This window comes from Pristiophorus japonicus, chromosome 5 (assembly GCF_044704955.1).
Source record: "Pristiophorus japonicus isolate sPriJap1 chromosome 5, sPriJap1.hap1, whole genome shotgun sequence".
In the NCBI taxonomy this organism is placed as follows: Eukaryota; Metazoa; Chordata; class Chondrichthyes; family Pristiophoridae; genus Pristiophorus; species Pristiophorus japonicus.
The window spans coordinates 130,497,881-130,513,755 of record NC_091981.1 but is presented as its reverse complement, the minus strand read 5'-3'; the positions used below and the strand labels follow the sequence as shown (position 1 = coordinate 130,513,755).

Sequence of the window (15,875 nt, the reverse complement as noted above, 5' to 3'; positions counted from 1 at the left end):
CTGTAATAAATGACTACGGTCACACCTTACTTTGAGCTTGCAGTATCTGGTCTGACTCTTTTTATTCAAGACATAACAGCATACATTTAGCTGTATCATTCTCCTTTAAAGACTGTTCCATTCTATTTCCATATTCCGCTAAGCAATTGTGCTCTTTGTTATCCCAATTTAAATTTAGTATGCCATTTTATTGGTAACAGAAGTATCGAACAAAATAACATCATCATAGGCAGTCTTTCGGGATCGAGGAAGACTTGCTTCCACTCTTAGACTGTACAGCCACCTAAGAACACATGCTAATACGAGAACCACATTTTCTTTCACAGGTGGGACAGATAGTCGTTGAGGGAAAGGGTGGGCAGGGAGCCTGGTTTGCCGTACACTCCTTCTGCTGCCTGCGCTTGATTTCTGCATGCTCTCGGCGGCGATACTCGGGGAGCTCAGCGCCCTCCCGAATGCACTTCCTCCACTTAGGGTGGTCTATGGCCAGGGACTCCCAGGTGTCAGTGGGGATGTCGCACTTTATCAGGGAGGCTTTGAGGGTGTCCTTGTAACGTTTCCTCTGCCTACCTTTGGCTCGTTTGCCGTGGACGAGTTTTGAGTAGAGCGCTAACATAATTGCATTCTCGGAACATAAGTGCATCCTGGCAACAGGACTACTGCTTCCTCGGCATTGTGCACACCTGCAGTGCTGAGAGTTAATATTGCAGTACAATGCTCGGTCAGCTCATTTATGATACAGTGGTGCTACTACGCTAAGTACATAATGCACCAGTGGCAAGGTGTGGTTTTCCAGCTTTTAAAGGAATTCTGGTCAATCTCAAAGCTGCACAGCTACAGATAGTTTGAAGTGGCAGGAACAACTAACCCAGCAAAATGGGCTCTATTTGAGGATGCAGCTTTGAAGATTCTGCTGCGAGGCTCTGCAGAAAAGTGTGCTTCGTTTTGGAGCTGACGCACATTCTCTGGTGTACAGCAATACAACTGCACGCTGGAAGGAAGGGGATGAAAGAGCCATTGTTGATCATCTGTATACGGGCCTTACGCTAAACATCCGTAAGACAAAGGTCCTCTATTAGCCTATCGTCACCGCACAGCACTGCCCCCCAGTCATCAAGATCCACGGCGCAGCCCTGGACAACGTGGACCATTTCCCATAACTCAGGAGCCTCTTATCAACAAGAGCAGACATTGGCGACGAGATTCAACACCGCCTCCAGTGCGCCAGTGCAGCCTTCGGCCACCTGAGGAAAAGAGTATTTGAAGACCAGGCCCTCAAATCTGCCACCAAGCTCATGGTCTACAGGGCTGTAGTAATACCCGTCCTCCTGTATGGCTCAGAGACATGGACCATATACAGTAGACACCTCAAGTCGCTGGAGAAATATAACCAACAATGTCTCCGCAAGATCTTTCAAATCCCCTGGGAGCACCAACATTAGCGTCCTCAACCGGGCCAAAATCTCCAGCATTGAAGCACTGACCACACTTGATCAGCTCCGCTGGGCAGGCCACATTGTTCGCATGCCATACATGAGACTCCCAAAGCAAGCGCTCTACTCGGAGCTCCTTCACGGCAAACGAGCCAAAGGTGGGCAGCGGAAACGTTACAAGGACACCCTCAAAGCCTCCCTCATAAAGTGCAACATCCCCATTGACATCTGGGAATCCCTGGCCAAAGACAGTCCTAAGTGGAGGAAGTGCATCCGGGAGGGCGTTGAGCACCTCGAGTCTCATCACCGAAAGCATGCAGAAATCAAGCGCAGACAGCGGAAGGAGCGTGCGGCAAACCAGACTCCCCGCCCACCCTTTCCCTCAACGACTATCTGTCCCACTTGTGATGGGGACAGTGGTTCTCGTATTGGACTGTTCAGCCACCTAAGGACTCATTTTAAGATTGGAAGCAAGTCTTCCTTGATCCCGAGGTACTGCCTATGATGATGGGCTATGCCTAAGACCTATTGAACGGGTCAGTCGTGGCTCCATTGGTAGCACTCTTGCCTGAGTCAGAAGGCTATGGTTTCAAATCCCACTCCAGTGACTTGAGCACAGAAATCTAGGCTAACACTCCAGTGCAGTGCTGAGGGAGTGCTGCACTGTTTGAGATGCCTTCTTTCGAATGAGACATTAAACCGAGGTCTCGCCTGCTCTGAGGGGGATATAAAAGATCCCATAGCACTATTTCGAAGAAGAGCAGGGGAGTTGTCCCTGTTATCCTGGCCAATATTTATCCCTCAATCAACATCACTAAAACAGATTATCTGGTCACTATCACATTGCTGTTTGTCGGAGTTTGCTGTATGCAAATTGACTGCTGTGTTTCCTACATTTCAACGGTGACTACATTTTAAAAGTATTTTATTGGCTGTAAAGCGCTTTGGGACCTCTTGAGGTCATGAAAGGTGCTATATAAATGCAAGTCTGTCTGTCTTTTCACAGACCAAGCACACTGCCAGCAGAAAGTTCCTCCTGAATGGTACATGTTTACAAACACACAAAACGTGTCAGCTGGGTTCACACTTGGGTGACACATGTTCCCTTCCAGTAGATGTCCCCTTTCTAGCTGCTTGCAGCAGAATTCTGTATATAACAAAGCAACAAAATGTGCAGAACAGAGGAGGTTCAACTCATTCAAAACACTTGTCTCCTTACAGGAAGAGAGCGCTGGAGATTCTGGGCCTGGAGACAAGAGAGAGTGCTGGAGAATGAGGTAGAAAGTCTCTGCAAAGCTCATTGCAAGTATCATCTTTGTTTTAATTTTTTTTCCTGTACTCACCCATTCACTCCCTTACATACATTGCGTTATTGTAAAATAACAAACTAGAATGTCTTGCCATGTAAGGAGACCAAAACTGTGCACAGTATTACGATGAAAGGTAATTGATCTGAAATGTTAACTATGTTTCTCTCTCTCTACCGATACTGACTGATCTGCTGAGTATTTCTACCATTTTCTGTTTTTTTTAAGATTTCCAGCATCCGCAGGATTTTGCTTTTGTTTATATAAAATGGTGTCAATGCACCTGACTTACCAGCTCAGAAATGGTACAATTTATAATTTGTGAGTCGGGGGTTATTCTTCAATGTCATTATTAAAATGTACAGCATTCATATTGGCATCACTGATTCCTGTGGCTGAAATCATTATTTTTGCATATAAAAAATGTAGAAAACCATACTTATTATATTGTACACTGGTTGTACAAGTAAAATTTCACATTATAAATTCCCTAAAAAATGTAAAATGAATGTAACATAATGGTACATAAGCAGCATTTTTAGGTTTCTGACCTGCTGAATGAATACTGCACATTTGTTTTACTCACCAACAGAAGGCGATCTAGGAGAACATTTCAATCTTTTTATTTTTTGAGACATTAAGGGACTCTGTCCTTATCAAAAGTTATTTAACAAACCGCTTTATAAACACCATAATCCTTTATATATTAGTTGCTTTTCAGTATTTGTAGAAGCCAGAAAGGATATTGCCTCAGTAATGCATGGCACAAGTCACTGGTTGACATGAAGACTGTGTATGTGAGGAGAAAATCATCCAGCAAGATATCTGCAAAACAAAACTTTGTTAAGCTGAAGTGTCTGAACAGTAAAGCGTTGACTGCTGAATTATTCTTTGCACAAAATATATGAACCCTGCTGGTACCAACATTTAAATAATTATTTCCTTTAGCTGCTTCTTCAGCAGTCCAATTCACTACTGACTTCTCACAAATCCATGTGCAAAAGCTGACGAACAAACCTGTAAGATGCAGTTTTACATCGAAAGTCATGCTTTGCTCCAGGAAGGCGCTAGAAATTTGGCAATTTTGCGAATGGGTTTTTGGTGCTATTTCACCATTTTTGGCGAAAACTAGATCAATGGAAAATTCGGTGACGTTTTGCGGTGGTGGTTTTCAAATAACACTAGAGAGAGGACTGCCGCTGTGCAAGACTCGAAATATTGCTTTCGCCAAAAATTTGGCTCTGAGTCAGTGCACCCATATTTTGCGTGAAAAATACCGACAGGGAAAAACCTGCTGTAGCAGGCCTGCCAGCAGCGGTAATGGAAAGTTAAAGTTTTTATTTTTTAATTCTTTTTCAGTGATTCAATAGATATATGTTTTGTGATTTTAGTTTTTGTTTTTTCCAATTTATTTTTAGGTGTTTATCCGCCCTCCTAAGGCCCAGCGGTATCGGCCATGAACTAAAGTTGGCGAAGATTGCGGTTTGCGCTGCGAATCCTCGTGCAATGCCAATTTTTACCCCTGCGCAAATTCAAGCTTGAATTTTAGACCTGATAGCGATAGCGAAGCAATAACGGTAATTTTGGCAATAAAATACCATTATCGCTGAGAAACTAATTTGCAGCTCCTCTAGAAATTCATCATCTTACCGTCCACTTACCGCCCAAAAATAGAAAACTAATGAAAATCGTTATTTACTGCCCACATACCGCCCAAATAACGCCTGCCGGTAAATTCATCATTTATTTAGCACCAACCTTATGAAATACCGGCCATCCCATAATCATCTTTTTCAACGATATTTTGAGGTCTTTAGTTGTGCAACGCCCAAAAATAACGCCGGCGGTAAATTCATCAGTAAGATCCATTTTACAGCCAGACTGAAATACCTCCCTGAAAACACACATCTTACTTGATCTTAAGCCGGCCTGATCGATGCCATTTTGATTAAAGGATGATTTGACAGAAGGCTGATTAGTATTAGTTATAGCTTTACAGTTATTATGGAGTAGGATTTTAAGGGTATTTAAAGGATTTTTAAGGGATTTTAATTATATTTTGAATTATTTTAAGGAAATTTGAAGCCATTTTACAAAATGGAATGGACATTTGTGTTTACTGAAGAGGATTTGAGGATACTTGAAAATATTTGTGCAGATTTAAATGAATAGCACCTGTAATATCTCAGCCTGTATTGCTGATTAATTATCTAATGCTAAATAGAAATGGAAGAAGGTTTATTGCAGAGCATTATGAGGGTAATCAAAGAGGTCGTAGACTTATGAGAAGGAGGAAGAGGCCTTACCCCCAACAAATTTTCAGGGAGAAGCGCTCATACCTGGACCTGACTGATACACAGTGCGTTAGAAGGTTGCGGGACCACCTGAAGAGAGTGGAGGAAGAGGAGGAGGAGAATGTGGAGCCTGCCGATGAAACTATGCCACCATCACCATCGCCCCCCCCCGACCCCGTCCCGTCCCCCCGCACCCCCCGCCCGCCCCCCTTCCCCCTTGGAAACAGCGGATGCATTGACAGTCATTTTCCAACATTCCATTGACTCTGGATCAGTTCCTATCGAGTGGAGGGTAGCCAATGTAACCCCACTTTTTAAAAAAGGAGGGAGAGAGAAAACAGGGAATTCTAGACCGGTCAGCCTGACATCGGTGGTGGGTAAAGTGATGGAATCAATTATTAAGGATGTCATAGCAGCGCATTTGGAAAGAGGTGACATGATGGGTCCAAATCAGCATGGATTTGTGAAAGGGAAATCATGCTTGACAAATCTTCTGGAATTTTTTGAGGATGTTTCCACTAAAGTGGACAAGGGAGAACCAGTTGATGTGACATATTTGGACTTTCAGAAGGCTTTCGACAAAGTCCCACACAAGAGATTAATGTGCAAAGTTAAAGCACATGGGATTGGGGGTAGTGTGCTGACATGGATTGAGAACTGGTTGTCAGACAGGAAGCAAAGAGTAGGAGTAAATGGCAGGCAGTGACTAGTGGGGTACTGCAAGGTTCTGTGCTGGGGCCCCAGCTGTTTACACTGTACATTAATGATTTAGATGAGGGGATTAAATGTAGTATCTCCAAATTTGCAGATGACACTAAGTTGGGTGGCAGTGTGAGCTGCAAGGAGGATGCTATGAGACTGCAGAGCGACTTGGAAAGGTTAGGTGAGTGGGCAAATGCATGGCAGATGAAGTATAATGTGGATAAATGTGAGGTTATCCACTTTGATGGTAAAAACAGAGAGACAGACTATTATCTGAATGGTGACAGATCAGGAAAAGGGGAGGTGCAACGAGACCTGGTCATGGTACATCAGTCATTGAAGGTTGGCATGCAGGTACAGCAGGCGGTTAAGAAAGCAAATGGCATGCTGGCCTTCATAGCGAGGGGATTTGAGTACAGGGGCAGGGAGGTGTTGCTACAGTTGTACAGGGCCTTGGTGAGGCCACACCTGGAGTATTGTGTACAGTTTTGGTCTCCTAACCTGAGGAAGGACATTCTTGCTATTGAGGGAGTGCAGCGAAGGTTCACCAGACTGATTCCCGGGATGCCGGGACTGACCTATCAACAAAGACTGGATCAACTGGGCTTGTATTCACTGGAGTTCAGAAGAATGAGAGGGGACCTCATAGAAACGTTTAAAATTCTGATGGGTTTAGACAGGTTAGATGCAGGAAGAATGTTCCCAATGTTGGGGAAGTCCAGAACCAGGGGTCACAGTCTAAGGATAAGGGGTAAGCCATTTACGACTGAGATGAGGAGAAACTTCTTCACCCAGAAAGTGGTGAACCTGTGGAATTCTCTACCCCAGAAAGTTGTTGAGCCCAATTCACTAAATCTATTCAAAAAGGAGTGAGATGAAGTCCTTACTACTAGGGGGAATCAAGGGGTATGGCGAAAAAGCAGGAATGGGGTACTGAAGTTGCATGTTCAGCCATGAACTCATTGAATGGCGGTGCAGGCTAGAAGGGCAGAATGGCCTACTCCTGCACCTATTTTCTATGTTTCTATGTCCCCCCAACACCACAGCGGAGGCTTCGTGGAGCTTTTGCCACTGCAAAATTGTTACTACAGCAGCTCATAAATGAAGGCTTTGCTGGAACGGTGAGAGTTGTGTTTAAGCTTTGCCTGGCCACTGTGTGGAACCGATAAGTACTGTTACCTCTCATTTTCTAAAAGTTAGATTCTGTACAACAATGGTTTAGTTGAATAAAAAGATTTATATAAAATTTACAAACTTATAAAACTTTGTACAATTAATGTCAAAATATTTTTTAACAATTAACAATTAGTGAGAGTATTTTTCAACGAAGACACAGTAACAATTAAAATAAATACCACTAGCAACAAATAAATAACAAGAGCAACAGCAACAAAACAGTCTAGACCACTCTGCCTGCACCAACTTTACCTACAGTCACCACTCCCACTGCCCCTGGTACCCCCCCCTGGTGTTTACACGTTTTTTTACTCCCATTTCCCCTACCCCTACCACTGATCACAACAGGACCATCATCATCATCATCATAGGCAGTCCCTCGGAATGCTTCCACCTGAAGCGAGTTCTTTGGCGGCTGAACAGTCCAATACGCGAGCCACATACCCTGTCACAGGTGGGACAGACATTCATCGAGGGAAGGGGTGGTTGGGACTGGTTTGCCGCACGCTCCTTCCGCTGCCCGTGACTGACCTCTTCACGGTCTCGCCGTTGAGATTCGAAGAGCTCAACGCCCTCCCGGATGCACTTTCTCCACCTCGGGCAGTCTTCGGCCAGGGACTCCCAGGTGTCAGTGGTGATGTCGCACTTCATCGGGGAGGCTTTGAGGGTGTCCTTGTAACATTTCCGCTGCCCACCTTTGGCTCGTTTGCCGTGAAGGAGCTTCATATAGAGCATTTGCTTGGGGAGTCTTGTGTCTGGCATTCGAACTATGTGGCCTGCCCAGCGAAGCTGATCGAGTGTGGTCAGTGCTTCAATGCTGGGGATGTTAGCCTGGACGAGGACACTGATGTTGGTGCGTCTGTCCTCCCAGGGGATTTTCAGGATCTTGCGGAGACATCGTTGGTGATATATCTCCAGCGACTTGAGGTGTCTTCTGTATATTGTCCATGCCTCTGATCCATACATGAGGGTGGGTATTACTACAGGCCTGTAGACCATGAGCTTAGGGATTCATTGCCATATGTCACGCCCATCAATCGCCGCAGGGCATCGATGGACTCGATGTTCCGGACCGCAGCCGCGACATGTCCTCCGACTGCTGGGTGGATTGTGCAGCGATGTTCCCGGCAACCGCAGCCATGGCTTGGAGGAGCTCTCGACCCACGTCGATGCTCAACCGCGACAGTCTCACCATATCCTGGTGTGCACCTGCCTGTATCGGAACATTCCCATTTTGCCGCATCAACCTCCGTGGATTTGGCATAGGGGTTCGAACACTCGGAGTACATTGCTGCACACCGCTTGGTCCCCCAATTTCAGTGGCGGGGAACCCGCAGTGGATCCCGAAGAGGAAGTGGTGACCACAGGTAAAGTGTCTAAGCCCTCCTCCCCACCTCTCTACCACCTCAACTGGACGAGTCACCAACAGCGTTCATTAATTCCTCTTGGCCCCCTTCTGTCCCAACTCTGGTACTTGAGACATTTCAAAAATGTAGTGATTTATTATTTTTACTATATTTATATTTATATTACTCTTTAATTTATATATTTATATTAATCTTTCTCTCTCTCCTCATATATCCTCTCTGTTTCCTCTCCATAGTTGCTCCACTCAATGGCCCCAAGTTTCCACATGATTTGCTCCTGATTTTTAGGAGCAACTGGTGTAGAACGGAGTATCTTAGAAATCGGAATTCTCATCATTTAGTTTGCTCCAGTTCTAGTCAGTTAGAACAGTTTCACTTTGGAACAGAATTTCTTTTTCAAAAGGGGGCGTGTTCGGCCACTTACGCCTGATTTCAAAGTTTCGTGAGTGAAAACTTACTCCAAACTAACTTAGAATGGAGTGAGTGAAGATTTTTGTACGCTCGAAAAAACCTTGTCTACACTTTAGAAAATCAGGCGTAGGTTACAAATTAGGCGTAGGGAACGAGGTGGGGGGGGAGGGGGGGGAAGAGAAGTCATTAAATTCTACAATCAATCCTTAGTTATACTTATACAAATATTATACAAATAAATCCAACCTGAATAAAAATTTATAAGCAAAGAAAAGATTAAATAAACCATGTTCCTACCTGTGTGAAATAGCATCAGCCTTCGAGCTGCTGTGCTTCAGGCAGGCCTTTCATGTTGGAGACAGGCAGGGGTGTGGCGTCAGTGTCTCGACGGCAGCGGCAGCAAGCTTCGAGCTGAGCTGCAGTGCTTGAGGCAGGCTTTCATTCTCTTCATGGCTGGTCGCGAAGAAGCAGCACCGGACGGACCCGAGGCCATTCGGCCATGAGATATCGGCGGCGTCAGTGGCTGGCCGGCAGACGAAGAATCAACGCAGGACACACTCAGCTCATTAAGGTTCTTGAGGCCATTCGGCCACGCTTTAGGGGCGGCGTCAGTGGCTGGCCGGCAGCCAAAGAATCAGCAGCGGACGGATGTGAGGCCATTCGGCCATAGGATATCAGCAGCGTCAGTGGCTGGCCGGCAGCCGAAGAATCAACACCTGACACACGCAGCTCTTTATGGTGCTTGAGGCTATTCGGCCACGCTTTAGGGGTGGCGTCAGTGGCTCAACGGCAGCTGAAAATACAGCAGCAGCCTTCGAGCTGTGAGGGGGACTGAGGCCATTTGGACAGGCAGAGGCAGCCACATCGACAGTTTTATATTTAAATTTGCAGAATGGGTGCTGCATTGTCAACATCACGTATTATTGCAAAGTTGAATTGGCACTCTTATTTCTCCAAACACACAGTTCTTAATTTGCATGCACCAATGCAGCACTGGTTCTGCACGTTTAGCAGTGAAAAGCTGAACTCACTGATTTCAGCAGGTGATTTATTCAGCAGTGCTGCTAAAAGCACTCCCTCACACACAGAAATATCAAAAAAAATTAAATTACAAGCCTTTGCAGGGGTCCAAGAAACAAATCTTCACTTTTTCTGCAGTGTTTTAAAAAATGGGCGAGTACCAATGTTTGTGTGAGACTGCGCGTGCGCGCACGTTCCAACGCGCACGCGCAGGGTTTCCGGCACCACGAAGGCTAATTTAAATTGTACCCGCCCCCTGCTACTTAGAAAATCGACGCGAGTGTTAGGCTCCGCCCCCTGCTGCGAAGAGCGCGTCGCGCCAAGCAGACATCGAGCTCCAAGGAGCTCGAGAATATCGGACTTTTTTTTAGGCGCAGTTTTCGGCACGAAAAACAGACGCCCAGCTCGGAGGTACGCCGTTTTCGCCACAGGACGAAACTTGGGGCCAATATAACTGTAACTCAATGTGCACGCGCGACCCCGAAAAAACTGGAAAAAAAACTTAGAAGAAAAAAAAACGCGCATGCACAGAAATACCACCTATTTAAGTTCGAGTCTTGCATGATCAGAAATAAGATCCAAATACCGCTAGCCCTACCACCAGTCATATTTTAACGAAAATAGCGACCTTCAGTCATCGTGGTATTTCGGTGGTAAAAAAAACGTGATCTTTAAATACCACCGAAATACCGCCGGAAAACCGGTGGCAGGGCTAAATGATGAAAATTCAGCCCTTCCTTTTTTTGTGAGCAACATGTTTCTGTTGAATTGCACTAACTCAGACTCCTGCTTATGTCATTACCCAGATGCATCCAGTAGAAATTAACAGTTAAAATTTTTTTATGAGGTGCAATGTTTGCTCCAAAAAAATGAATACATTTTAATAATCGCAGTCTACTTCTACTAAGTGTGCATGTGGCTATTTGCAAAATAATATGATATACATACTTGAACTAGAAAACAGTACTCCTAGCTGGCCTCCCACATTTTACGCTACGTAAACTTTGAGGTCATCCAAAACCAGGCTGCCCATGTCCTAACTCACACCAAGTCCCATTCACCCATCACTCCTGTGATTGCTGACCTAGTTTCGCTCCTGGTTAAGCAACACCTTAATTTTAAAATTCTAATCCTTATCTTCAAATGCCTCCATGGCCTCGCCCCTCCCGATCTCTGTAATCTCCTCCAGCCCCACAACCCCTCACCCCCCCGAGATATCTGCGCTCCTCTAATTCTGGACCCTTGAGCATCCCTGATTTTAAATTGCTCGACAATTGGTGGCTGTATCTTCTGTTGCCTAGGCCCTAAGCTCTAGAATTCCCTGCCTAAACCTCTCTGCCTCTCTTTCCTCCTTTAAGATGCTCCTCAAAACCTACCTCTTTGATCCGTCATTTGCCCTAATTTTGCCTTATGTGGCTCCGTGTCAAATTTGTTTTATGACACCCTGTTAAGCACCAAGGGACGTTTTACTATGCTAAAAGCGCTATATAAATACAAGTTGTTGTTGTTTATTGTATCTATGGTAAGGCTTATGTTGCACCCTCATGTTCTGGTTGTGGTTGAATACAGCTTGGTTATTCAAATAATAGTTGTTTAGAATTGATTTTATGGATCTGTTGTGGGTTTCTTCACAAAATACCATATAGACAGAAATGATCATTCCTTAGGGAAATATAAGATGATGGCCTGATAAAGGAATCTCCTTGCAGTGAACACATAGTTGACTGCCAGTATGCTACCCGATGGTGGTACCAGTCTGAAAACATCTTTTGAGCAGCATTAAAAAAGAGTTTTAAACAGTGTGTTATTTATGACTATGATAATTATCCCTATGATAATACTTCAAACATAGCATCATCACCAAGTTGCATTGTATTATCATTTTCTGTAAATGGTTGGTACCCACTACACAGTTGCCATGCTTGCTCACTTCTCATAGGCTGTCACTTTAAGCTGTTGAATGTACAGGGACTATATGGACATGATTTGTATATTGTGGGCCACAAATGGATTTTGGATTACCTGCACGTGACATGTGTCAAATCACAGAAATATAACCATGATCTGTGAGCAATTTATATAGTATCTCTCATGGTGCGTGGAAATGAGAAGTAAAGGTACCTGTACTGCATCCATGTTGGATGCGAGGAGAAACTTACAAAGGAAGTGCTTTCTTTGGTACGCAGACACACTGCTCAAAACTTTTGCCCGACCAAATTCTGTGCTTATACAAAATAATTCAATTTTGACATAGAGCTCTTGTCTCTGGGAATGTTATTTTGATTTTGTTTCATTTGGAGGCGGGTGGCTCGGTTAAATATTTTAATGAGGCTGCATGTTTCAGATTTTATCTCTCTTCCAGCTTTAACACCGGCTGGCCGGGTTTGCCGAGCCTCAAGAAACCCGGCAGCTAAAGGAAGGCGAGGACTGCTGCATGGAAGAGGTAAGTGCCTATCCAGCACAGCTTGTGGGCAGGGAGGAGCAGGAGTGCTTCCCCCAGCCCCCAAGCTAACCTGCTTCCCCCCCTGTGATCGGACCACTCCCCGCGATCGGATCGCCCCCCCCTTCCTGCCCCCCCCCCCCCAAGTTCACTGACCCTCCCATCCCCTCCCCTCCCGCGATCATTTACACTCCCGCAATCACCAACTCCCACCCCATAGCTGCCTCAATCCCTCTTCAACTGCCATGAGCACTCCCGACCCTCCAAACCACACTCCCGCCTCTATCCCAAGGAGCAGCGCTTGGGCTGCGGCCTCTTTTGCAGCATTCCACATCCGACAAGGAGCCAAGCTTGTCAATCAGTGCTCCATAGCAATAATCCTGAGTTGCAACAACTCTCTGTGCTATATTTTCAGTACTGACACTGTTAAAATAAACTCTGTATGACAGCTTGTCTATCACCTATCGCCATTCTCTCTCACTGAACTGACTCCTGCAGATCAGGAAGCCTTACCTTTTAAACCCCAGTCAATGTGCATGTGGACAAGAATAGGCTCAACTCTTTTGCTTCCCATGATTAACTATTTGAGAGAAAAAAAGGAAGACTTGCACCATTCAGGAGGAACTTTATGTTGGCAGCGTGCTTGGTGTTTGAAAAGAAAGAAAGACTTTCATTTATAACGTGCCTTTCACGATCTCAGGCTGTTCCAATGTTTTTTAGTCAATGAAGTACTTTTGAAGTGCAATCACTCTTGAACTGTAGGAAACGCGGCAGCCAATTTGTGTACAGCAAGCTCCCACAAACAGTAACATGATAAGGGAATAAGGGGTTATGGGGAGCAGGCAGGGAAGTTGTGAGCATGTGGAATTCTCCACCACAGAAAGTTGTTGAGGCCAGTTCGTTAGATATATTCAAAAGAGAGTTAGATGTGGCCCTTACGGCTAAAGGGATAAAGGGGTATGGAGAGAAAGCAGGAATGGGGTACTGAAGTTGCATGATCATATTGAATGGTGGTGCAGGCTCGAAGGGCCGAATGGCCTACTCCTGCACCTATTTTCTATGTTTCTATGTAAGTGGACCTGAGTCTATGATCGGATCAACCATCATCATCATAGGCAGTCCCTCGAGTCGAGGATGACTTGCTTCCATGCCAAAAAGTTCACAGGTATTTCAATGAAGGACCTAATATTCCAGGTCCCGAACTACATCCTGAAGGGTGGAAGATGCCTGTGCGTGTATTTGTTTAACGTGTAGTGACCGTTGCACACCAGCCACCACACGGGCTTGACAGAGCTAGGTCTTGGTCCAGTAGCAAGGGTTAACCAAGACGACTGGAGACTAGCTCTGCTGCACAGACCTAGTGTGCACACATATCGCAGTGTGGGCTAGCCCGTGCTGTCCCTGGGCCCTCGCCTCTTCTGGGCCCCAATCACATCCCCACAGTCTCTCGCCGCTCCTTCGCCCCGACCTCGGTGCTCCTGCTGTATCTGCCCACGCTCCAATCACTGACCTGAATCTTGGTGATGTCCAATCCAGTCACCCTCCTGCTCCAGCATGTGCTATTCCCTGGAGTGGTATGCCGCCATGCTGCTCCTTCTGCTCCCCAGCCTGCTCTGAACCATCAGTACATTTACGGGGAAGCTGGGCAAGCATAAGTAAGAAGGGAATAGATGGCCACGCGGATAGAGTTAGCTGAGGGGCGAGTGCAGCATAGACCCAGCATGGCCTGGGTGGGCCGAACGGTATGTTTCTGTGCCTATATTCAATGTAATCCCATGTACTTTGTTCCTTTGGGTTGGGAGTGCGGAGGCATTCCACGTTGAAGATGGACAGTGGCACTTGAGGATCAACCATGATTGTATGGCCTGCTCTTGCTCCTATTTCTTATGTTCCTATTATGTTGTTATAATGACCAGATAATCTGGCAGGAGTTTTCTCCAGGTAGGTGGGGTGCCTCTGAGGCAGGTGGAAAACCTGGGAGGTCGAGTTCCCCACAGGCCCTGCCGACTTTAATGGCAGGGCCTGATTTGCAACGTGTGGCTTCGGATTGCCGCCTGCAGCCAGCCAGATTGAGTGGCAGGCTGGCTGGCTGTGGGCGGGTAGCCCTGCAGATGCAGAGAAGGAGGGGTCTGGGGGAAGGGTTCGTGGGTGGCTCGGTCGGGGATCATGGGGCGGTGGGAGGATCAGGTATCGGGGGGTGGGGAGGGGGAATAAGACTCTGCGATTGGCATAGGCTCAGTTGGGGATCGGTATGGGAGGATCGGGGATCAGGGTTGGGGAGGTCGCAGATCGGTGGAGGGGGGCAGCAGAGAAAGGATCAGGGCCGGCCACCGGAGGATTGTGGCAGGCCGCAGCATCATTAGTGGGGTGGGGGGACGGGAGGCCTCATAGTGGGGATCGGAGGCTTGGGAGGTGATCGGAGGTCTCGCAGTGGGGTTTCCAATCATAGGGGGGCTAGGCAGGGACCCTGGATCCAGGAGGTAGGTAGAAAGACACTTACCTCCTAGATGCAGCAATCCATTCCTCAGTTTCACTGCCGAGTTTCACGAATTATGTGAAACTCATCCACATGCAGGTAAATTCAAAATGGAGGTGAAAAAAAGTGGCTTCCATCCTCATTATAATATTTAAATTGACATACTGCCCCCTGAGGTCAGGTTAGTCACCCACTCTCCCGTCCCTCCCCCATCCTGCTTCTGTTGAAACCAGAATTGGGCAGTTTGTCGGCGGGATCAGATCGGAAATCCCATTTTTAACAATTTAACTGCCCCCAAGCTCCAAACCCACCTGTTTTTTAGTGGTAAATTCCAGCCTCTGTTTTAATAATGTTGATTGAGGGATAATTGTTGACCAGGACACTGGGGTTAACTCCCCTGATCTTCGAAATAATGTCCTGGGATCTTTCACGTCCACCTGAGAGCACAAACAGCACCTCTGACAGTGCAGCACTCCCTCAGGACTGCAATGGAGTTATTTGGCGCTCGGCATTTTCTTTATTGTGCTAAATGTTGGAGCTGGCATCACAGGGCCTGAGGGCTGAGGTGTTCATTTCCCTCCGGTCCTTGTGTGCTGATATTTTGTAGCTTAGTGTGAATTTTCTGTGAAGACCGGGAGCAGGCAGAAAACACTTTTTTGTGCCTATGTTTTGCTTTTACGTGGCTGTAAGGAGTATGAGACAAAATGGCAGGAATTTATTTCTTAAAACGGTTTCTTTTACAAATATTCATTTGATTCCAATTGCAATGAGATAAGATCATTTGGATCGATTCCCCCAACCTCCTTGCACCTCACTGCCTCAGCTTGCCCTATGCATCACACATTGTTTTGGCCAGACACGCCATCCTTCCTGCTGCGCTGCTTCAGGTCTCTCCACCTTTGAAGGCAATTATGTTTTCTGTACAGCTGCAAAATGTCATCACAACCTACCCAGGACAGCCTGAGGCGGACACTCCCAATTAACTGGTCCCGTGGGCAACCAAATGTAGAAAGTAGGGCTTTTTCTCCTTTCTGTGATACAAGTACTTAATTTTGCAATTACAGTAGCCATCGTGTAACCTATAGCAAAAATGAATGAATTCTCTGCTGTTCTGTTATAAAGACAACAGAGTATAAGTATATAATGAAGATATCAGAAAATGGTTTCCGATAGAGAAATTGCAATAGTCGCCCAAAATACATCATAATGGCAGAAAAGGCACAATTTCCTTGTACGAACTTACAAATTT

At 46.0% G+C, this 15,875-nt stretch overlaps 1 protein-coding gene across 1 annotated transcript in view; it reads right to left on the bottom strand.

Annotated features, from left to right (window-relative positions):
• The window catches only part of rapgef5a (Rap guanine nucleotide exchange factor (GEF) 5a), a 101,846-nt gene that overhangs the window by 78,480 nt on the left and 7,491 nt on the right, over positions 1 to 15,875 (bottom strand). The window contains exon 2 of the mRNA XM_070879957.1: positions 3,487 to 3,565. Within this exon, the coding sequence (XP_070736058.1) occupies positions 3,487 to 3,565 (79 nt within the window). The remainder of the gene's footprint in view (positions 1 to 3,486; positions 3,566 to 15,875) is intronic.